General features: G+C 44.7%; 2 protein-coding genes across 2 annotated transcripts in view; both read right to left on the bottom strand.

Annotated features, from left to right (window-relative positions):
• Positions 1–13,736, bottom strand: part of itgb5 (integrin, beta 5) — a 45,371-nt gene extending 31,635 nt beyond the window's left edge. The window contains exons 1-9 of the mRNA XM_020637866.3: positions 13,115–13,736; positions 12,288–12,373; positions 11,944–12,151; positions 11,564–11,813; positions 9,650–9,818; positions 7,204–7,365; positions 5,190–5,285; positions 5,011–5,100; positions 2,315–2,449 (exon numbers count right to left, since the gene is read on the bottom strand). Of these exons, the coding sequence (XP_020493522.2) occupies positions 2,315–2,449; positions 5,011–5,100; positions 5,190–5,285; positions 7,204–7,365; positions 9,650–9,818; positions 11,564–11,813; positions 11,944–12,151; positions 12,288–12,373; positions 13,115–13,193 (1,275 nt within the window). The 5' untranslated portion in view covers positions 13,194–13,736. The remainder of the gene's footprint in view (positions 1–2,314; positions 2,450–5,010; positions 5,101–5,189; positions 5,286–7,203; positions 7,366–9,649; positions 9,819–11,563; positions 11,814–11,943; positions 12,152–12,287; positions 12,374–13,114) is intronic.
• Positions 13,737–13,938: 202 nt separating this feature from the next.
• Positions 13,939–23,643, bottom strand: rbm44 (RNA binding motif protein 44). The gene is made up of 21 exons (XM_065962055.1): positions 23,498–23,643; positions 23,216–23,369; positions 22,768–22,795; positions 22,539–22,645; positions 22,250–22,324; positions 22,124–22,169; positions 22,010–22,035; positions 21,717–21,913; positions 21,411–21,628; positions 20,377–20,821; positions 20,229–20,296; positions 19,995–20,144; positions 19,736–19,901; positions 19,619–19,653; positions 19,451–19,532; positions 18,186–18,300; positions 17,929–18,096; positions 16,839–16,906; positions 16,679–16,752; positions 16,313–16,514; positions 13,939–15,178 (listed from the first exon to the last, which is right to left on the bottom strand). Exons 1-21 carry the CDS (start codon positions 23,516–23,518, stop codon positions 14,885–14,887), a joined length of 2,739 nt encoding a protein of 912 aa, XP_065818127.1. The 5' UTR covers positions 23,519–23,643; the 3' UTR covers positions 13,939–14,884.
• Between the last annotated feature and the right edge of the window lie 367 nt (positions 23,644–24,010).

Here is a 24,010-nt window from a genome sequence, read left to right as displayed (position 1 = left end):
CAGGAGAGAGGAGAGGGACCCTGTATGTGTCCTGGAGTGACCCCCCCCCCCCCCCACACACACACACACACACACACACACACACACACACACACACACACACAGACACACAGTCAGACAGTGTGCCCCGTCATCGTGGCTTAGGTTACTCCTCAAAGGATGCAGAGACTATTTCTGTGGTATCAGTGAGGAGACCCCTCCACTCCTCCTCCAAGTCAGCTTGATTTCAGCAGACAGGAAGTCACTTGTGTTGGATTCAAAGGTCACACTGCGTTCAGCCCAGTCTGCCGAGTCACCACTCTGAACATCTTAAACACACGTAACGGACTGACACAGGCCCTGAATGAAGATTTCCCTCTGCAAAGCCAAATTCGGAAAGATCAAAGACTTTTCCTTGCATGCCATAAAAATGTATTTTCCAGATTTTAAAGACGAGAAAACTTAAAACTTTGTGTTCACTCCTCGAGTAAGACGAGTTGGTTTCTCTGCTGTCTCCCATTGTAGCACTAAATCATATAAGCCTGCACACAAAAGGTGTTCAATGAGGGGTATGAAGACATTCTCTACCAGAGCCTTTTAACTCCGGACATCGTTTCCATAGCAACACATCCTTGCATGCTGAAAAAAAACTGCACAAGGAGCTTCTCTGCAGCCAATTCACAATACATGACCCGTGATCGCAGCATCGATCCCGTGTAACCTTCACCACACATGTTCTGCTTTTCACACGGAGACACCTTTAAATGATCGTCTCCTGTAACATTAGAAGGGAAACAGTCGCAGTGCTGCACATCATGAATGTGATGTGAGCTCCAACCTCAAATTATTCTTCCTTGGAAAAATACACAAATATTTGTGTGGCATGAACGCACATTACTAAATCCAACAGCATCAATCTGAAACCTCTCAAAAGGTTGTTTTCCACTGTTGTGCAACACTTTCCGTGTGGCCTCGATTCAGCTGAAAGAGCTGCTCTGAATGTCCTGTGAAAATATTGATCCCTGGCAGAACAAGTTGGAACGTTTTCACCATGTGTTCTGATTTACTTCAGCTCACAGCGACAGCCTGCACAGCACCAGCTTAAAGGTCATGTCATTGAGCGGAGTCTACTGAGGTCAGACGTGATGTTAAAAAAAGACGCGGACGTAGCAGATGAAGCATCAGAGTCCTCTATACCAGTGGTTCCCAAAGTGGGGGTCGCGGCCCACTGGGGGGGTTGCGGAACACTGTTAGGGGGGGGTCGCGAGATTCCTTTCAAAAACATATGAAAATGGTTTGAAATTGGATATTTCAAATACATTAATTTGAAAATACAGTAGGTAAAAAAAGTAGTCTTAAAATAAATTACAAAAATAATATGATGGTGTTTGGGCTATTGTTTGCTGTTTTAATGCCAGTGTTTTGACCTAGAGCGTCAAATGTGGGGTCCCAAATATCTATCACCGTCATAATGGGGGTCGCAAGCTGAAAAGTTTGTGAACCCCTGCTCTATACGACGCTATAATGAGAATGTGTGTCTTTCTATCAATGCTACATGTAGTTGAACAGAATCTCAATGTGAACTAAAGAGTGGAGAAGAACATACTGGAGAACAGGAAACATAATGCAGCAGGTTCATTAGAGCACGGAGATGGTAGAGGTGGCGTGCAGACAGTCTATGGTCGTGCAGCGATCACAGGGAATAAAGTCAGAATAAATACGAGGAGGATCTCTACTTGCTGTGTGCTTTTATTTTGAAATAAAGTAAGGTCCTTCCTGTAGATGAAGGTCAGGACATGAAGTTAAGCACATAAACAGGAAGTGGTTAGGGACCCCAAAGTGAGGTCAAACAGCACAGGGAAAGGTAACAAAGGTCAATGTGTGATGTCATAAGGTCAATGTGTGATGTCATAAGGTGGATATTACTTTGGACTCGTCAGCTGAGCTGTCTGAGAGTTTGTTAAAGTGAATTGAGACATTCAAAGATGCAGCAGTGTCCTTCTTTTACATCACTGAGACTACAGGGAGACGCTGAGGACGACTTTCTACGGTGAGCCGAAAAAAGTTAAAACATTTATTTCACACCTTGTCGTGTAGTTATTGAAGCCCTTCAGTGTTGTCCAGGTTAAGCGAGTAAAAAGGTGTGTGTGTGTACCCATGAGACCCCAAAACATGTGAAAGAAGGGCCCGGGTTTATAAATATCTGACTCCCCCTTTAAAGCCTCTGATAAAGTTTTCATAAGCCTTAAGAGGAAAGACCGGTCGCAGGAACACGCTGCATCAAACATTCAGACTGCGAGGCGAGTCTGAAAGAGGAGTGGGGACAGGGACTCACCGTGTCGCCGATCTTCAGGTCAGCACACTTCCTGAGGCCTGGCAGCGGTTTTCCATCCTGGCAGGTGGCTGTGAAGGAAAGGCTGATGTCCTCCGGGTGATCCCACACCGACAGCTCCACTTTGGAGCGGATGTTCTGAGGAAAACACGAGACTTTATCAGGACACGTTAGCAACTCAAGGTTTTTACAAAAGATTACTGTTGCTGCTTGGTACAGTAACTCCTTTCAGGTTCTTCTGCAGCTGATACACATTATCACACTGTCCTGAAGTTAAACTCACATTCATACGATTCATATAAAAACCACCTCAGTGAGTCATGTAAAGCCTCCTGTGACCCGACTTGAAATATTAAAAATCACACATGTGACATCAAAATGTAATGTATCATGAAGCATACACAAAACACTGAGTGAATCCGGGTGATAGACGCTGGAGCCCGTTTGGCATAGAGTGGAGCTTTCCCTCACAAAACCGAAACGCCACCTTCTGTTTCTCCAAATCAACAGCACCACAAGCTGTCAGCTTCACCAGAGGATGTGCAGCCAGGAACGTCAAACAGGAACGTGAAAGCTAAGCTAACCCCGTCCACTCCACACCAAACGTCCGAAAATGTTCAAAAACCTAAATAATGTGCGACTTTTTGATCATGTCCCCCTTGAGCACCAGCATGAAACCAAAACAAACTGCTGTTAGGCCACACCTCCTCCATACTGAAGCCTCCGCTCTCCTACAGAGACACACCTCCAACCAGCCTCCTGTTACTAACATCCAAATGATGAGCGAGTATGTTCTTCTTCTTCTCTCTAGTCCTTGACTAAAACAGCTTTTATACACAAGAGGAGGAGCCATCCGTCCCGTCCATGTAAACACGGCTCTGACAACAACACAGCCAGCGGGACTCGAGCTTCTCACTCATTGTAGACAGTCATGACTCAGAGAGACATTTACAGAGGATAGACTTGATGTATGAGATATTTATGTGGAACATGTCACACATTCATCTCAATTATGGTTGGAAGGTAACGTTTAATACTTTTAGAGACTTTGTGTTATGGACATAAGATCATACAGAACATAGTTAGAAGCTTTTTGTGGATTTGGCTTTCCAGAGGCTTTAAGGTCTTTAAGGAGTGGAAAAGAGTGAAACATGGGGAATGTATCGCCTGGGTTAAGCACATTTTTACAGTTAATCTGAGTGAAACCACAGGCACTGTGCATGGATGCAGGTTGTAACTGAATCTTGTGAAATACAATGCCAGCTGCGGCAGGCTCTGATAGACACGTGCCCACAGAATCTGTGTTTCATGCACATTTACTAAATGAGGATATCTGCACATGGATTAGTTCTCCCTCATCCCCTCACTCGGACTCTTTTCTGACCCTTAAAGCAATCACAGCGGGCAGCAGCTTTGTGCCACGCTTCAAACTTGAGGAAAAAAAAAAAATCTGTGGGGTACACAGTGAAACCTCAGTGTTTGGCAAAGCCGACAAGTGGTGGATATAACGTGGCGGCTGGAATGTTAATAAGGCAGGGAGTCAAAGAACTTCATTCAGGCTTCCACCCACACACTCGGCATGTCACAGTCGGAGTTTGACACGAGTTTCAGTCGCAGAGAAGACTCTGCCACGGGGCCAAAGACGCAGCTCCTCCTGAAAATCTGAACGCCCACACGGAAAAACACGGAGGGAAAAGTTGACTAAATGCAGGGCAGCTCAAAATCTTTTTTTAGTTTTATAAGACATCGGAGCAGATGAATATCAGGCTTCAATGTGTCCAGTTATTTCTATTTATTTATCTGATTGAGAAAGCTGAAAGGAGAGGGGACGGAAGTATGTCGAGGCATGTCTCTGTGTGAAGGATTGACGTACTCCCTGATGATCAGGGATAGATGAATACTCTTAAAGCATCCTCAGGGTACCGGTTTGAATTTTGCGAGCACAAAGATACACAATCTGGATATCGATACCGCGGCAGATTAAAAATGAAAATAATTCCTGGGTGTCTGAAATGAGTTAAAAACATTAGTTTAAGACTTTAAAGCTCCAGTTCTTTCTGATCCTGGAAAAGTTAAAGTTACGGAGATGTTGTCGTTTCATTGACGTGACATTGACAAGTATCACAGAATACTCCCTTTGACCACCCGATCACTTAATTATTTCCATCCATGCGCGAGATAAGCGTGAAGGACCCAATCTGCTACAAAGTCAGCTGTTAAAAGCACGTCGTCGGCACCTCAGAGTCTCCACCACCATGAGACATGCAGCCTGTGAGCGGCCACCCATGTCAGCTGGAGGCTCGTTAAATGTGTCACGGCGGTGGGAAGACATGAAAGAATCTGCCTCTGTTCCCATCCCCCCCGCCCCCTCGTCTTATCTTCTCTCATTACTCTCTCTCACACACACACACACACACACACACACACAAACAGGAAACCACACACACACACACACACACACACACACACACACACACACACACACACACACACACACACACACACACACACACACACACACACACACACACACACACACACACACACACACACACACACACACACACACACACACACACACACACACACACACACACACACACACACACACACACACACACACACACACACACACACACACACACACACACACACACACACACACACACAGACGGTTAGAGCAGACTCTCTGGACTCACATTGTACGCTGCGACGATGAGCTGGATCACATTCTTGGAGTCCTGGTCGAGGATTTCTACTGTGGTCCCCGGTATGAGGGCAGTAAAATTCTTTGGGAAAGGAGACAAACGGGCAGCGTTAGTTATTTTCTGGATGTAAATGAAAATAAAGGAACATTACACACTCTTTAAAGGTCTACCTTATAAATCACATAGAAACGTTTGGTCACGGCAAAGATGAGAAAGATGTTGTTTTCAGCCAGTTTCTCTCCCAGAAGAGCCAGAGACGGATAGTCCTATAGAGAGACAGGGACAGAGAGGGAGGCATTATGGGTAATGAATACAGAGTTTCCTGTCAGGAAGCCGGCAAACATATGTTGATGTTATTCTGACCCCGGTGTTGTGTTGACTCAGGAAACACTCCGCTGGCCTTCTGACACCTCACTGGAGCTTGATGTGATTTTTCTTAAGCATCAAAGAGAATCTCCGATCTTATTTGTTTAACGCTGCACGTTTTTAAAAGTTGTACAAGATATCAACAACTGACACACCGCTACATCGAGCCCGCCTGTCAATCAGGTCGGCTACACGCCTTATTGTGAATAACTCTTATCCTTCATCAAATCAAAACGGATGAGTCATCAAAACATTCACCCCACCCGTACAGTGTGTGCTGATCGAGACATGAGCTAATCAGACCTATTTGGCTTTTTGAACCAGGCTGTAAACATGTTAATCTTTACTGTAAAAACAGGCTTTTTAGAATGGGTGTGTATGTGACTTCCTGTGCTTCTGCAGCCAGCCTCTAGTGGACACTCGAGGTACTGCAGGACTTCAGCATCGGCTTAGTTTTTTCAACACCGGAGGATGCTGCTATCAACGTCGCATTCTCGTAACTCCTGGCTCTTAATGCACACCCAAACACACACCTCCTTTTGAACCCGATACCGTGCCTCGTATCTGTTCTTTCAAAGCGCTTAGTTTCTACTGAAGCTCTGTTATGATAAACATGGTTATCAAAGAGTCATGTGAAATAAATCAAGAGTTTCAGACAGAAATGAAAAAGTTCCCAATTTGTATTTAAAACTTGTGCCGTCCACATGATGTCCATCAGTTATCAAAGCATTAGCCGGCTGGCGTCCTCTGGAATACATCATTATAAGCAACATGTGAAAGAATTTGCAGAGCAGTAGCTGAATGTGGTGAAATTGAATGTGTCCTACTGATTTGGCATCTTATCTCAAATCAGAGCTGCTGATTGGCAACACTTTGAGGTTTTGATTATTAATGTAGGTCAAAGACAAACACATTCATCCTTAAGTGTTGGTGTAGTTTACAGTCTACAGTCCACTCTGTGGTTTTATTGGCTGCCTCCAGGTGTTGACTTAACCATTGGCCCTCCTCTCTGCAATTACCTCCACATGGTGTTTCAATAATACGCAATGTGCTGGGTTAACACACAGGTTTTCTCACATACTTGATATAAAATGGGCTCAGATCCACTAGCGTAGTCCTGGATGACAGCCAGCTACAGTTAGCATACTGTAATGAAAAATGGCTCTAAGTATCAGACATATCTTTCTTTAAGTAAACAATGGAAATTCCAACGTGAGTCAGAGCTGGACTCTGTAAAGAAAAGTTACCTGAACAGTGCCAAGGTGTGTTACAGTAAATTCAATGTCAGAGGTTTCTAACAGGGTATAAAACTGAAGGGTTAAAATGTTTGTTAAAGGTTTATTTTAGAGACAGGACACTGGACAGAGTCAGAACCCAGACCGGCTGCTCTCGAGGACTTAAGCCTCTCTACATGGGCTGCAACTTCCACCAGAAATGAGTTAGCTCCAGTCCATTACAGCAGCACTGCCAGACAGCTGGAGTCCTGAGACCAAGGAGTTCCCGCAGGAATTACAGATTCACACATGAAGCTGAGCTGGAGCTGAGACAGAGCCCAGCGGAGCGGAGCCAGTGATGGACCAGACAGTATCTGGTGGAATTCAGCAGTAACAGCTAGGGTACCCACGCCCCCCAAAATGTTTCTTAAGGATCCTTCCAGCTGACACTCTGGCATGATCAGACGTTTAGAGCGGCTTGTTTCTGATAATAACACCTCTCCTTTATTCTTTGATTTACATCGTGCATCTTTCTTTGTTTGAATATTTAAATAAATTAAAGAGACAAAGCACGACAAAAAAAAAAGGGGGCAGCTCCTCTTACCATCTCTGTGGAGGCGCTGTACTCGTTCTTCTCGTTCAGGTGGCACTTTCCATCGTGCGGCTGGACGAGGCCTCCCAGCCGACCGTCCAGAGCGAGATGAGGAACATCATCTGTGGTGAACACCAGTAGGTGGTACGCCTCCTTTCTCCACCCGATCTCCGTCTGACACACAGAACACAGGACCATGGACTTTAATTTCTACAGGGGACTTTGTTTCTAGGATCATTCTAAAGGTCACATATTCTGTAAACATCCACTCCTCCATGTTTCTCTAACACTAATATGTGTCTCTAGTCCGTCTACAAACCCCCCAATGATGAGAAAAGTCCATCCTCTCCGTCTTTTGCCTGCTCCACTTCTCAGAAAATGTGTGCTCAAACAGGCCGTTTGGAGATGTTCCCTTCATGACATCACAAAGGGCAGTAACCCCTCCCCCAGGTGGGTGACACTCCCACAGCTAGGTGTTTGTTCTGCCCTCTGAGTCTGCCTTCTCACCGTGAACAATAGGACATGGAGCGAGAAAGCTTGAGACACCCAAGCCCTTTCAGAGAGGGGGCGTGGTCAGACACAGCTCATTTACATATTTAAAGGTACAGACACAGAAACAGCCTGTTCTGAGCAGGGCTGAAATAGAGGGGTTTATAGGCATGATCAAATACAGGATCAGAGTGGATTTAGAACAAGACACTTCACACACATGTTTTGGGGAGCTCTGACACTTTTTTACACTGGTTGAAGAGGAGGAGGATATGTGACCTTTAACCTGTTCAAAATAAAAGATATCTAACTCAAATTTGAACTATAAGCTTATCATGAGAACTTGCCACACGTTCGAGAACCTCTGATCTAAACGCACGCTAAACAGTGGGAGTGTAACAACAGCCAGAGTTTTCGGCCACAAGCACAATCCTGTCTTTATCAACAGGAAACAACAGGCAGGCCAAAGTGAGCACTGACAGAATGCTGACTGATGCACGGCACTAAAGAAACAGAACATTTCTACCAGTGAACAGAGGGACGTTGTCCTTCTTTTGTTTTGAGTGAACACAACAGAGCAGCGGATGATCCTATCAGAGGCCTCTGTGATGAGCAACTACAGTAAATGTTTAGCAAGCCAGAAAAGATGTTTGTGTGAGAAGGCCGAGCTTTGCATGACACGGGGATGACACACAGCAGGGACTGAGTCCTGGGATGCAATTAGGTTTCAAAGATCTAAACTGTGTTTACCTCATGGGCATGGTTATAGAGTTCTGTAGTCCAAAGAGAACTTTAAGGCTTGTTTCTACATTTTAAAACCAGGACTCCATGTTCATACTAAATGATGCAGACCTCAGCAGAGTGCTTCAGCCTGCAGCTACAAAAAGGACGGTAATGGCTGCAGCATAATTCCTGCCACGAAATACGAGAGATGAGTCACCTTCACTGAAAGTCCTGCTTTTTGTAAGTAACAGGCTCAAATTGTGTCTCTAACTGAAGACTTCTCGGTGGACGGTCTGTGATCATTAACTTCGGGGATTATGCTGAAGCAGTAACAGTCCATTTTGAAGCTTTAGTGGTTACAAAACATCCAAAGCTTTAACAGCACTTTAGCTCAAAAAATGTTCAATACAAAAGATCATCCATGTTAGCTTCCAGTATTATTAGTAGTATTAGTGAGATTCACAAAGGTGTGCTGATTTGAAAAAGCCGTTTTCACATCTGCACTCCTGAAAATATCTAGATAATCTCAGGAGGACTGCTCCTGAAATCCTCCAGATGTGGTTGTTCACACATGCACCTCACAGGAGGAGACTATCCCTGTAAGAAAGGAGGGGGGGGGGGGGGTGTCTACATGTTTTCACACATACAGCTCACCCAGAAAACTTCAGGAGGTTTTTTATTGTGTGAGTGTGAAAGCTCTACATCAATCTAGCTTCCTGCTCCTCCTCCCGTTAAAACATTCTCTTCTGGTTTGAAAACAAGTATTTGATTTGATTAGTTCATTTGAGTCATATTCATGTGATAGGCCTCACTTCGCTGGCCTGACCTTCATTCAGAATTCAATAATAAGAATCGATCAGGCCTTGGGACAGACGCAGCCCAGCCTCCAGAGGGTGTTTGAAACAGAGCAGCTCGACTAAATTACAGGGCAGGAGCCACTGAGAGGGAGTCGCTCTCTTCCTGTAGGAAGAGTTCAACTGGCAGAGTGAACGACTCGGCCTGCGAGTTACTTTCTTATGTTTAACCAGCTGCACTGGACTGCACATCCTGTCTGTACGTACCCCCGCTTTTAATTAACAAGCAAAGAGCCGCACAAGGGCAGTTTGGTATTTTCACTGCATTCCCAGCGTGTGTCACAAAACTCATGAAGGTTCATTTTCAAGTAAATATTAAGACGACTCGACAGTGAGAGGGGATTAAAGCCTCGTTAAGAACAGAGAGACAGAAATGAGACACTTGTTGTCACCTTACAAACAGCTGCCTGCAGGATGGCGTCAAACCCGCCCTCAGGTGCGTCCCTGTTGCGGGACACCATCTGCTTCTGCACCTCCTCGTTGAAGCGGTCGACTTTATCCGTCAGCGAGAGGATGTTACGGAAACCGAAGGTGGGGACGCAGTTAGGAAACGGTTTGTATCTGTGGGAGGGAGAAAGGGAGGTCAGATCCAGATACTCCCTCTGAACGTCACATCAGGATGACAAAGCAGAAATAAAAGTTCATATTCTGATATGTTACCACATATTATCATATCTAAAAAGGCTTTAAAAGAGCCGATCTGCAACAGCTGGAGAGTCTCCGTTCTGCACACATGGCAGGACATCAGTTATTATTCACCTGCTCTGATTCCATCACTATACAAGGAAAAAGGTTTTGTAAAAAGGCAGCTTAAAATATTAGATATGTTCTTATTTCATGTTTGAATCTGCCGGATATTCACTTGCATGTTTTCCTCCTCTTGTGTAACCTCGATGAGCAATGGCAGAACTTTGGGGTCAAAACGTTTTCCTCTATCTCTTTAAATATTTGCCTGCTGTGCTTCTCTGTGTGTGACACACACACACACACACACACACACACACACACACACTAAACCAAACCCATAACCTAGATGGGCAGTGATGCGCGATGGCGGGCACTGCGTTAGTGCACTGCTGTCTCACCTCGGGGCAAACATCGTGTGCTGCAGCCTTTTTACCCCCCCCAATCTGCTCTGCTGCCTTTCAGTTTGACCTCATCAACAACCAGAGGGGTGCAGGAGGACAAGAAGTGCTCTTTTACTCTGCCTTATCATACACCACAGATCTGCAGGATGTTCAACTATACATGATTCATGAATGTGCAGAAATAGAACGATGGTCCGAGGGGGAATTATTATTTCAGGATTTCCCTTTTCGTCTGCGGTGACACTTCTGTTTCAGTAGAAAACATCTTGAGCTCAAACTCACATCGATTCTTTGATAAATCTACACTTCTTAATGTAAAAAAAATATCAATCTACAAGAATGTAAGCCCTTAATATTTGTGTTTGGAAGCCCAGCTTTGTTATAACCCCTCGAAGAAAGTGTTTGAGCTCAACAGTTTTATTTAAAGGAAAACTAAGTTATGAAAGCGCCTCACATATAAAGGTCCAATCAGTGAGATGTGTAGTGAGTGAAATGATAAAGGTACCTTACTATATGATCCGACATTAAGGAAACATGCTGTGTTGAAGTGCTGGCTTCTCTGACAACAATGCAGCAGCCAGTATGTCATCCTTCTAACTTTAGATTCTGGTCCTGAATGCTCTGGATTTGTTTGGACCAGAGAAGGTAGGCGGTTTTAAGGCACCCCCACACGGCCGTTTTGGACGCCCCTCGGTTTGCCAGGTATGAGAGCAGTTATCAGGTCAAACCAACAGGTGTTGCAGCGATGTGAGCGGGCAAGAGAACTGGTTCAGATAGAAGTGATTGTACCCGACCTAAAAAGCCTCTGCATGTTTCTAATAAGCTCCACGAGCTCAGCACTTTCTCTTGACTTTACACACGAGCAATGCTTCACAGCATAACCCGTAAAACAAACAAATCAAGGCAGCGGGAGACATAGAACTGCTAGCTACAAATAAAGCTTTAGTCGATGTTTCCAGTTTTGAAAAAACTGCATCCTACTCGTGAACAAAAAAGGTCAATCTCTGCAGGAACTCCAAACAATCTGAGCTTTCAGCGGCAAACACAAACACTCCTGGGCTTAACTTGATTGGATGCATTTGATTCCAAGGATTACTTTGGAGTTTTAACAGCTGTGTGGTGGCTGCCAGCAGAGCAGATCAACTGGATGAACATAAAAAAATGGCCTCAGGTTACAGTTGGCAGAATATCATTTTAACAATTCAGGAAACTACCCACCCACTGCAGGGGTTCTCCTGATACTTGGGTGCTGTGTAGGAGAAGGGCGAAATGTTTTTGTCCACAAAGGAACCAAAGCCCAGTCTGAAGTTGCTGGTGAGTTTGCCCATCTCCTGAGCCAGCTTGGTGCCCAGGTTTCGGATGGTGTCCAGATCGTCCTTCATGGACAGAGACAAGTCCATCAGGTAGTAAAGATCCACTGGGTAGTCCTCCACCTGCCGTACCTGCAGCCCGAACCACGTCTGTTCTCCTACATGGGCAGAAGAAGAGTCTGTCAGCTGGTGCACTCATAACATCATGCAGGAGTAGAGGAAGAACAGTGCCGTCACTTGTGCATCGTGCAGTGGTTTTCCTCGACTCTGACTGTGTGTAAAACTTACCGGGCCGCAGGCTGAGAGAGATGCTCTGGGGCATAATCTGGACCACATCGTATTGGGTCGCCCCGGACCCCTTATCACTCAGCGGCATGTTCTGCAGGATAGAAACGCTGCTGCTGGGGAACTCTATGAACAGCGGATCACAGCCTCTCTTATGCAGGTTCTGTTTGAAATCGCACCTCGATGTCAGAGTCCGACCCCTTCCAAAGTCCTGCGGGATGAAAGGTTTTAAATATAATGACACATGAGGCTCAGAGACACTTTTCGCCTCTATGAAAAACTAAACACCGCAGCTGATCGCAAATCCCTGAAAATGACACAGAAGGTATGTTTTTTTTTTTTTTTACCTCTTGTGCGCACCAGGCGCAACTGGGGTGAATCAGGAGGCATTCTTCACAGGATGTAGCGCTGCCACTCATACACATGTTGAGACCTGTGAGTGTTGGAACCATCACAGAAAGGGGTGGTTACAGTAATAACAACCGTCATGCATGTATCTCTACTGAAGGACTCACAACAGAAAAGCAGAACAACCTGTGCAGCCCCTCGCCTTGATCAAATGGTTAAACACTTTGTTGGCAACGTTCCTGAATGGTTAAATTAAAGCTCTGCGTTGAGGGTTGGAGCTCTGGTTTGAGGCTTTGCACGGGATTACATCATAATTCAGGATATTTCTACCATTTCTCTTCCTCAGTGCATTTAAATAATGTTGAACATATGCACATGCAGCAGGGATACCTAGATACCAGATCTGACACAGTGCCAGCATTTAATGATAATATGCACGACACTGCAGAGGTGTTTCTTTTACTGTTTTCACACAACGATTTCATATTAATTGCAGTTTTGCATGACATCATTTCGATACAAAGGCTTTAGGCACCTGTGAGACTGTGTGCAGGGAATAATTAGATATCGTCACATTATAAAACTCCTCCATTTCAAGACAGGAGGAGTTGATTTGCTCTCTTCTTTTGTAACCTGCCCAGAAACAGAAACAACCCAACGTTGACCTGTTTGTCTCGCCTCCATGTGTCTCCACTTCTCCACCCCGCATGTGTGTGTGTGCGTGTTTGCACGACACACAAGGCTCTATGTTGTTGCTGCAAAAACAAGGCTGAATGCAGAGAATACAGAATTTAGCTCAAAGCACAACAAGCCTGCTTTGTCCTACCTCTGGCAGTGTGCAGCAATGTTTCCAGAAGCGCGCAGCACAAAGCGGCTCTCCACATCCACGTCCCCGGGCTGCACATGGTGTCACTCGGCGTGTTTATCAACGCTGACGTGGGGGGTGGGGGGGACAGATCTGTTGCACTTCTTCTGCTACAGCTGACACCGACTTATAACATAACCATGAGCGCTCTCATCGGAAGTATTCCTGTTGATTTGTGCCAAAAAAAAAAAAAAGACGCAAGATGAAGGTGTGTTTATTATTCCATGTGAGCGCATGCAACGCGCGTATTCCCGGTTTATAACAGAGGATCCGTGTGCAGGCACAGACAGTTTGCCATTGTTTCACAGCGTGCAACAGAGAGAGAGCAGTCCTGTTGATTCGCTTCCACAACTCAAGTTTCTCAGCTCGGACTCTGCAGCTTCAGCTCTCCACGTCCTGACTACTTCTCCCATATCTGACAGCGACTCCTCAACTTCTCCATCGACCTCAGACAAACCTCCTCGGTCTCAAACAGAGGCAAAAGGTTGAGCTGGACGAAGAAACAAAGAGAGCCCAGAGATACACAGATGATTTCACACAACCACTAGCAGTGATTTTTTTCTTCTCCACATTCGTGCTTCTCCGGCGGTTTGTCCGGTTTGTGTCCCAGCTGGAATCTCCGCCCATTTCTCCTGTGGATTACATTAACCCTTTCGCTGCTCTGTTGAACGTTTGGCACCGCGGAGAGACTGACATCCGCTGGTTTTGAGGACATCTAGTGGTGGCTCTGGGGAACTGCAGCCACAGGTCGTTACGTGTTACAACAGAAACCCGAGCAGAATTTAAATGTCCTCGCTTGGAGTACGGAAGAGGATTTTTTCATTATGTATTTCAAGAATTAAGACTAAATGTCGAGAAATAAACTAAAATACAAGTACAAGAATAAAATTGAGATTTCAATGGTCGTGTTTAAATTTTATTCCAAACATTTCATCTTTATAGCTCAACCCTAAATTCTCAAAATGTTCACTTTTATTCTCGACATTTGCCATTTTTACTCAACCTTTATTCTCCAAAATGTGTTTCAGTTTTATTCTCCACATTTCCACTTTTCTTAGCTTCTTATTATTTGTTCTTTATTTCTTTGCACCAACACAATATGTCACATTCCTTAGATGTGTAAATGTTCATCACAATAAAAACCTGATCCTGATCTGGACTCGGAGTCTGTGTGTTTGGAGGAGATGACGAAACACTAATAGAAATGAGTCTAGCTAACAGAATAAATCATCTGTGCCTCCGTGTCATCTTTAAAAAGAAATGTTAAATATAATAACACTAGTAAGTCTAGGATGTACCGTATACTCGTGGTAGATGGCGAGCAGGAGGAGAGGAGAGGAAACGAGGAGGCACGTGACATAAAAAAGGAGGAGCAAAGAGAGGAGGGGCTCAGGAGGAGAACAATAAAAAGGTAAGAAAACATTTTAATGTGCATCTTATTTTATTGTTCAGAAAGAAACAGAGATGCATTAACGTGTGCATACATGAACTAAAGTAACTGCCAAATCTGGCAAGACTCTCAATCATCAAAGCTTCTTCAGCATTAATTAACAATCTGATGAATTCTCAAAAAAAAAAAAAAAAACACAAAACATGGTCTGTTAGACCAAACGCTTAACAAGAACGTGTTCACTCCCTCCCCTCTTTTTTAAACCTGGAGCTGTGATAGCAACAACAAAACTTCAAACAGATCACTGCTCACAAAAAAAAAGCCTCTAAAGAGCGGCGTCCTTAGAACTGTTCTGGACTGGCTGGCCTGGTCAGAACCTGGGACGTCATGTCCCTGATGGTCCTGAGAGGCAGACCGCTTAGGACGCCCTGGTGTTTGGCCTTCAGCTCCAGCAGAGAGTCCACAATCCTCTGCCTGCCGACGTCCGGGTGCCGCTGCGTCAGCTCTGCCATCAGGGTGTCGAAGCTGCCCATGGTGCAGTAGTGTTGGGGTACGCATGTTCCCTTTGCGATGGGAGAGATGCAGACCACCTTCCTGGTCTTGGTGGGGGAGCTGAGCAGCGGCTGAGCGGTCAGCTAGAGAGAGAACAGGAAACACATTCTTCTTCATGAAGTTGTTCAGATTTTCAAGAATGATGATTATTTCATGATCTAGAAATAACCTGTCGTCTTTAAAATACTAAAGTGGTCTGTTACACCAGCTAGATACAAGTTCTGTCTTTGGTAGAGGTGTAAAGTCAACACTAAACCGTAGCATGTGACTTCAGTTCATTTCAACTAGTCGAGCAAAACGTAAAAAAAAAATAAAAAAAAAAAAATACAGTCTCAGAAATTCAATCTTCACTTGTTTGATGAGTCGGTGAAGAGCGTTATTCTAAAAGCAGTGTTTGTGACCGTGCTGCCTAATAATATCTGTGAACAGATTTTAATCTTCAGATTAAAAGATAAATCTTCCTTTGTCCACAAACAGAAACTAAAATATGACAATAAAACATTTAATGTGCAGCAGAGCTCGTGTGAAATCCAAACTGTGACGGCACACGGTGATAGATGATTCAATACAGGTGGATCGATCCAACCAGAGCAGTTCTATGTTTATCTTAAAAGGCAGACACACTTAAAAAGGAAGGACTGAGGGTCTGTGTCGTGTTGAAAGTCTGCTGCCAACAGGTCAGTCGTCCTCTATTTCCACTGGTGGAAAACAAAAGTGGGAGTACAAAAATCCCAGTCAGCGTACATTTTCAGAGGGGTGTAATTCATCGCAGGCCCCGGCTGAAGAGGCTGAACAGGCGGTGAAACCCTCTGCTCCTCCTCAGCCTCCAAGAGACACAACCTTTAAAACTAGAAACTAGAAGCTCAATGTTTGATAATCCAGGTAAACCAACATGTGAATTTGAATGTATCCCCTCTGCTGCTGCTGCTGCTCTCTCTCTCGCTCTCTCCTTGGGTTCAAACTGTGACTGAAGATTTTGTTTAAGCGTTTTAAAACACATGCTGTCAGAGTGTTTCAGATTGTGACCTTTATCAGGTAGCTGCAGCTGACGTCTTTAATTCTGAAAACAGTCAGTAAGCTTTCTACCAAAACATGTGCCAGTTATCTGAAGTCCTTTTATCTTCTACTCTTCATACTGATTAATCATGACCTTGTGGATCATACAGCATGTCTGAAGTGACAGAATGTTCAGATCTACCTGTCCTGATCCTCCTCACCTGTCTCTCAGTTTTGTTGGACTGAGTGTTGGACGTTCTTGGAGACTCAGGTCCACCGATGGAGGGCGATGCCTGACTCCGGCCTTCAGGTGTTCTGTTGATGTGCTCCACATGTAAAGTGTGGCCTTGCACGCTGCGGCCGTTCAGCTCTCTCACTGCAGCCTCGGCACACTGGGCTCCACTTATCATCACTATGGCAACACTAGAACAGAAGCCAGACATACAGGCTTGCTGTTACACGGATATTGAAAGAGTTGGACATATGGGGAGGAGAGAACAAGAAGGTTCCACATTTTTTAATATTTAGAGCAGCTTAGACAACGAGACGAAAACCAAACATGAATCTGAGTGTTACCATCAGCTCACCTCGCACCGTTCTTCAAAGCAGACACGCTGACTTCTGATGCTTGGTATTTTTCAAACTGCATCATCACATCATGCTGGAGGAGACAAACTTTTAGTTTCACTCTCTACTGCCCTCTGCTGGCTGTAACCAACACATACCGGTACAACATGATAAACTCACTTCTGTCACGTTACTGGGCAGGTTGGAAACAAACAGGACAGACTTCTTGCCCTCCTCTGAAGATAACTCTGTGGGTAAAAAAAACAAAAAAAAAACAATACAAAGATGATGCCAAATGTATTCAAAGCTCTACCTCTGGAGGTCAAAGTGCTCAAGCTACTTTCCTTGAACTCTTCTAGGGTGGTCCTGACACCAGAATTTTGATACTAGTATAAACAAATAATACTGATATGTGTTTGGACACCATGGTAACTAAAACAGAAGTCCTATGCACCCAATGTTGGGTTCATTCTGTTCTTGTTTGTTAAAATATATGCTTGGGCCTTTTTTCCTTTATTAGACCTGACAGCACGAGAGAGAAAGGAAACATGGAGAAGAGAGAGCGGGGGGGGCGATGTGCAGCAAAGGGCTGAGGTCGGATTTGAACCATTGGGCCATCTGCACTCCTGTTTATTCTGGTTTTTAACTACCATCCCAATCCAAAAAAAAAATAGAGACTCTGGTCTCATCCTGACTCTGGTCTCATCCTGACTCTGGTCTCATCCTGTTCCTGTTTTTTTTTTTTTTTTTAAAGAGCTCTGTCAGTTGAACAGCCGGCTCGTTGTTTTTAGCTTTGCGCTGCAGATATGCCTTTCCCTCATCACTTCTACGTGCTTTCTCAGAATTGTTGTTTGAGTAACGTGGCAGCTGCACATGATTGTGTCGTCATTTAACCAGCAAACAGACCCCAGAGCTGATAGAAATAACAGCCTTTATTCATTTCTTTGTGTGTGCAGATAAAACTGATCTATTGTGATCTTGATTCTCGTCCCATCCTTGATGATTAGTAGTGAAATACCCTCCCTACCCCGGGAATCCCGACACATCCCCAAAAAATGTCAGCCTCTATCCTGCACTATGTCTAAACATCGAAAGTGTAATAATGCTGACGTTGTCAAACACATCTATCACACGGACACAACCATCCGTTACAAACACAACTGAAGATCTGAAGTTTTAGCTTCTGGTCTTTTCAGTATTTATCATTAAAATAACAGATTGTATCGTCTGGTTCACCTGGTATTAAAAACATTTTGAGACCCTTACTCACCACTTGTGATGTTTTTTATGACCTCTGCCGGATCCCCTGCCGGGTCCCCTGCCGGGTCCCCTGCCGGGTCCTCTGTCGGGTCCTCTGCCATCCCATCAGCTGCTGCAGCACACAGATCTTCTTCAGCGTCGTACCACGCCTCGCTGCTGTTGAGCTCTTTGCAGGAAACTTATTCACAAAAAGAGCTCTTCTATTGTTCGGACTCTAACAAGTTAATGATGTAATAATATGAAGAGGGGTTTCTGTTTTCTGCTCACCTGTCTGCTTCTCGTCTGGCTTGAGTTCATTGTGGATGCCGTTTCTCTCCTGGAGGAGCAGAGTCACAGCTCTTTTGGCTTTACGTCGTTCGGTCTTCATCTCTTTTTCCTCCGTCTGAAAGAAAAGAGTCAAATACGAGGGCTGTGGACACTGACGAGGATTACATGAAACTTCAAAATTCTATTTTTGCGTGACGTCACACTCTTCTGGAACTGCCCACCTGGAGGGCAAGAAAGGCTCTCCACCACTGTACGCTACTGAGAAGTTACTGGTCATAGTGTCCCCCTAACTGTTTTTATCTCTTTTAATTTTGAAATTAAATACAGGTGTTGTTTAATATGATACACTAACCAACGAGGAGACGAGCCCGAGTTTTGCTTCTACAGAATTTAATCCGAGAAAAAAAACAAACAGAAAGGAGGACTTTTGTGGATTATAGCAGTTGGACTCGCGGCCCCTGTGATGGGAAACATCGGACTTCTCCTCATCCTGACATCAATTATAATATGTTGACTAAATCTAAATATTCCTGCCATTAACTCAAATTACCCCCAGAACACTAAGATTGACAGCTGATACTATCGCTAGCCAACGCTAACTAGCTACCTCCAGCTCTCCGCGCTAGTGATGTCACTGAAAGCCATGAATTAGCTCCAATAAAAGTGTCCAACTTCCAGTCAAATATGTATTAACTATCACATGACAAGAAAAGTTGCAAAGCTGGAATCAGCTGATGTTTGACACTTCCGACTAAATGGGGCGCTAGTGGCTAGTTCGCGCGGTCATGTACAGAGGCTGCAGCCATTGAAGTATGCAGCCCCGGGTTCAAGTCCAACCTGTGGCTCCTTCCCCTTATATCATTCTCCACTCTCTCTCGCTCCCTGATTTCTGACTCTATCCAGAGTCTCTAACTAAAGCATAAAAAGACCAAAATATATATCGTATAAAAATAAATAAAAATAAGACTAAATAATAGGGCTGCTCCATTTAGTGAAGAATAATTTTCACGATTATTTTGATTGATATCGAGATCCCGATTATTAAACACGAATACTCATCGATGACTGAACCTGTTGACAAAACGAGCGCAACTTTCATCGTTTCATCTTGTTTTCATGATCGTGAGAGGACACAATTGTAACTTAAATGATTACTCCATTAACTGCCCAGCCCTACTCACTAATGTATCGATTATTAAAACTGTTGAAAATGGATCTACTTGATGTTTATCACTGCAGCTCTATTGTCTCGCTCTGGAGCATACCTGACCGCCGGGTCTGCTTTGACTCTCAGGACTTCTTTTCTCTTCCCCGGATGGTTCTGGTTTTCGTGTCTTCTGGGAGCTGCTGTGGATCAGAAAACATCCCTGTGTCGGTACAGTTTACCACCAGGGCTGAGCGTGAACTACACGATTATAAATAAGATGACCTACCTGACAGGAACATTTCCCAGCAGATCACCAAACATCTAAACGGGGAAATGAAGGACTAACACTTACTGCACAGTTTGAGGTTTTCAGACATTGTAGGGTTAGTAGTGCGAGTCGTACCTGCGCAGGGATGTAACTTGCTCCTGTGGTTAATTTCTCACAGTCCACAGACAGAGGCTTTAGTTGAGCCAGAGGAACCCCTGCTACGATCTGATCCCTCATCTGGTTGAAGTCAGATTCCAGTTTTTGCAGGACATTCACAATGTCTGCAGGTGGACTACCTGCACTGCAGAGGGGGATTATTAAAGTACTAATGAAGTGTCCAAGTGGAAGAGTGAAGGTGAACACAGGTACACTCGGATCAATGGCGTCTCCTTACAGTGTGGCGAGCTGGTCCCTGTCAGCAGACATGCAGTACAGTCTCCAGGTGTGCTGTCTACACATGCTGTACTGCAGAGCCAGGAGGCACAGCTCGGCCTGCTGAGCACGCTCCACACACTCGCATTCCTTCCTCGTTAAACACGCAGAACTGCCCAAAACAGATTGATAAGATAATTACAGATGAAAGTTCAACAGCAGAACGTCTAAAAAGGAGGACTGTGTGGAACTTTACCTTTTCATTTTCTCTTCCTCTTTCTGCTCTCTCCTTTTCTCTTCGGCTGTCTTGAGTTTGATAAATACCTGAGAGGTTAAAAATGGAAAGCTGATGTCATATTTTGCTGAGGCTTCTACAAAAGATGTCTCTTTGGTTTCAGTGTTACCTCAGCTAGATAGTCCAGATCTGCCATGTGGACCTCAGTGATGATGTGTTTGTCAGAGGTCTGTGGCTCCTCAGTTTGGGTGAAAGCTGGCGTGCACGCTGCCTGCTCAGTCCCCACCATGACATCACAGGTAGCGAGGCGTGGCAGAGGGGAGGTGGACTTCTCTGCAGTGATCGTCTTCCCGGCAGACGGGTCAGACGGCGAGGAGTCACCGACGCCTGCTCCTGCTGTCACCTCTTCAAGGGGCAGACAGGCGAGGATGCTCTGATCGTCCTCCATGATGCTGTGGAAGTTTTCACCGGAATCCTCACAGCTCGAGCTCGCTTTGCTGTCGTCCACAGAGCGCTCTTTACTGCTGCCGTCACTGAGCTCTGCTGTATCCAACTGGATAGGGTCATAGCTGAAGTATATAGAAGACTGGTCATCAATCGTCGGCCACTCAGACCTGTAACATGAAACGCTGTGCTTAGATTGATATGACATGCATTCACCGGGAAGCAGCCTTAGTTTATCCTCCAGTAGGTCCATGATTTTCACCTCCGGGGATGGGCATCAACACTGCTAACATGATAGCTTGTGTGTGTGTGTGTGTGTGTGTCAGACTGTGCTGTTAGTGTCTGTATGGCTGTGCACATGGCATGCAACATCTGTGTTAATCTGGTATCTGCACACACCCAGAAAGGATGAAAATCAGCAGCCAGTCATTCAGTGCACCTCTAGTTTGAACCAGACGCAAGTTCTTCTTCACTTTGCAAACCACTGATGTCCAAAAAACATTCAACAAAAAGACATGAACACGTTCTGCCTCACCGCTGGTGCAGTACGAGTCAGAATTTATCGCAAAAAAACCCAACTTCTCTCTTCCCTCCTCGAGCTATTCGACAGTCGAGATCCAAACAAGTCTGAAAATGATTGGACGGCTTAATAAAAAGGCCTGTGGCGGCCATGGAGGGAAGACTAAATCACCCTCCATAGCTTTAGAGTTCAAACTGCCAGATATACACAGTACGATCAGGCACACGATGATTACTCACTGTAACGTCTCAACTTCAGAGTATGAGGAGCTTGTAGTCTGGTCTTGAGTCTTTGCAGTGTGGCTCCTGAGCTCCTCCTTCCCCACCTGTTTGCATCGTTCCAGCTCCACGTCCACTGAGAAGCTGGCCAGGGCTGCTGGGTCTTTGCGTACAGCTACACTGCTACTCTTAGCCATCGGACATGTTTTGTCTTCACTCAGCTGGTACAGAGGTGGAACCTTAAAAACAAATCCATCGTCCGCCCCATAAGAATAAAGCTCAATGACTTACCTGAGGCTTGACGTGTATAATATAGAAACTACTCACAGTGACTGTGTGGGCCTTCTGATGCTTCAGTTCCTGAGTGAGGGGGCTGTCGAAGGCCGTCTGGAAGCCACCTTGAAGATGAGCCAGCTGCTCATGGGAAGGTTTTTGGGATCCATCTCTGTTGCTGCTGCAATTTAACAGACTAAAGGTGTCTTTAGCACTGCTGGGAAGCATTTTCCACTCTTGCTGTGTCATTTCTTGAAGAGCAGCAGACAGACGGAGACGTTTAGCTCAGGATAAAGTTATGGTTTAAATCAAATGTTAAAAGTCAAAGTGTGAGATCTGCTCCTTACCACATGTGCACTCCCTTCCTGATTCTCTGGATTCAAAAGAAAAAAAAAAAGAAGGTTGTAACAATAAAACTAAACGCCGTGTCATTAATTCACTGCGCCTCATGTGAGACTTACGCGTGCCTTTTGGTTGACTTCACACGTCTGCCCGATCTGATGTCATCTGCAGTGTGGGTAATTAAAAACAGTCAGTGTGTGATCGGTCTCCTCTATCAGAAGATTAAAGAAGCTGAACAGACTCACACTTCACATAAACATGATGGCTGGACAGTTGTAGAGCAGGATGTCTCTGCAGGAACTGGTGAAAGCCGCCTTCATCTACCAGAAAGAAAGGAAAACGATTCTATTGAACAGACAACACGAATGAGAAGAGTCATCAGGGGCGGTGGGAAGCCTACTGGTCAGTGCGTCACAACATCACCTTAACAATTAAACAAATACTGACGACGGTCTAAACAGGTTAGGTCGGGCTGAGACACTCAAACATGTTCGCAGCAGGTGTTGTGACCCGAGTGTCCGTACTGAAGCGAACCTTGTATGAGCTTCCTGTCCTCCTGAGACAGACCCAGATACCAGCCCAGCAGCTTCTGGTCAGTCAGAGAGAGGTATCGATGAGCGTCCACCAAATCAAATATAGACCTGGAGCACACGGGACAACAGCTTGTTGTTATTCATATTGAAGGTCATTTTAAACATCAAGAGAGAATGTGTGTGTGTGTGTGTGTGTGTGTGTGTGTGTGTGTGTGTGTGTGTGTGTGTACCTCTCCAGAAAGAATCTCTTGTTCTCTTCTGTTGATAAAGACACAATCATTGGATTTATTAATGTTACAGTTTTCCTTTGGTTTATGTAGTCAGCCTAACCAACCCTCCTGTAGTAGCTGAGACATATTGCCATATTGTGCACTACATTGTTTGAAAAAGGGGAATAATATGTCCTCTTTAATGCTGACAGCCCTAACAATATTAACACGACGTACTTTACGACGTATATAACTTTTTACAGACATTGTTTTCATCAGCAGTGTTTTAGGCGGCAGAACAACCACTGTAACTTTTGCTGCTTTGCTAAAGTGCTCATGATGGACAGGCCGGATCTTTGTAACATAGCAATAAGTAAGGTCTTTTACCTGCTTTTTGTTAAGTGTCTTGAGATAACACTTGTTATGAGTTGACGCTATACAAAATAAATTGAAAATTGAAAAAACTTACTCGCACTCTCTATCACTGTTTTGAAAGAATATGGACTCAGCCGGGGAGGAAACGACGACCCTGCGTGGTCATTAGCCGAGAGCTGTGGCCGGAGAAGGGTCACCTCAAAGGGCAGAGGAAGGTGCCAGCAGGACCAGGGACTGGACCACAGCGTCTGGGAAAAACAGGACCAAACAAACGTGTTGACGGTTGTTCACGACGACGTCACCGACGTCAACGCATAAATCGCCATTGGACCCTTTATAATAATTAATATTTAAATAATATTCAAACAATGATTACCTGCTGCGGATGCGAGGCCATTTTCACCGCCTTTACATTAAAGAGAAAATATTTAATATTATTAATTATTAGACCACAAAGTGATGTTCGTTAACCTGATGATTTGAGGTGCTGCGTTCAAGTGGTGACCGGAAACTTCCGTCACCGCAGACTATGTTAGCTCGGTGAGCAAGCAGCGCTCTCTCATCATCAGCCAATCAAGTTAATCTGCAACCGGTGCTTTGACCTGCCCACATATATTATTTACAAATATCACAATTTCCAGAATTTACTGGAATCCAGCAATATCTGTAAATGTAACAGGGTCAAAAATGCACCTGATTAATTCACGATTTTTCTTGTTATAATTACACCAAATTACCTGATAACTGACTTTGTTTTACGTATTGTCTGAGATAACTTTTTCATGTATCTTATTTTGTAGTTGAAGCCCCCTTTTTCCTGTGTCTTCTTCTTGTTCTTTGGTTATTTCTAAATATTTGTTTGCCCCATTCCCTCTGTGGGAAAGGTGGG

The sequence above is a fragment of the Labrus bergylta genome, chromosome 13 (assembly GCF_963930695.1).
Source record: "Labrus bergylta chromosome 13, fLabBer1.1, whole genome shotgun sequence".
Taxonomy (NCBI): domain Eukaryota; kingdom Metazoa; phylum Chordata; class Actinopteri; order Labriformes; family Labridae; genus Labrus; species Labrus bergylta.
This window is presented reverse-complemented; position numbering and strand designations above follow the sequence as displayed.

What these genes read in the sequence shown, in the direction of transcription:
- rbm44 (XM_065962055.1), bottom strand. Translation starts at nt 23,518, where the DNA reads ATGGCCTCGCATCCGCAGCAG. An exon ending in AAGTCAACCAAAAGGCACGC is followed by an intron (nt 22,036 to 22,123) that starts GTAAGTCTCACA and finishes TTTTGAATCCAG; the next exon opens with AGAATCAGGAAGGGAGTGCA. An exon ending in TGCCCAGTAACGTGACAGAA is followed by an intron (nt 16,753 to 16,838) that starts GTGAGTTTATCA and finishes TGTCTCCTCCAG; the next exon opens with CATGATGTGATGATGCAGTT.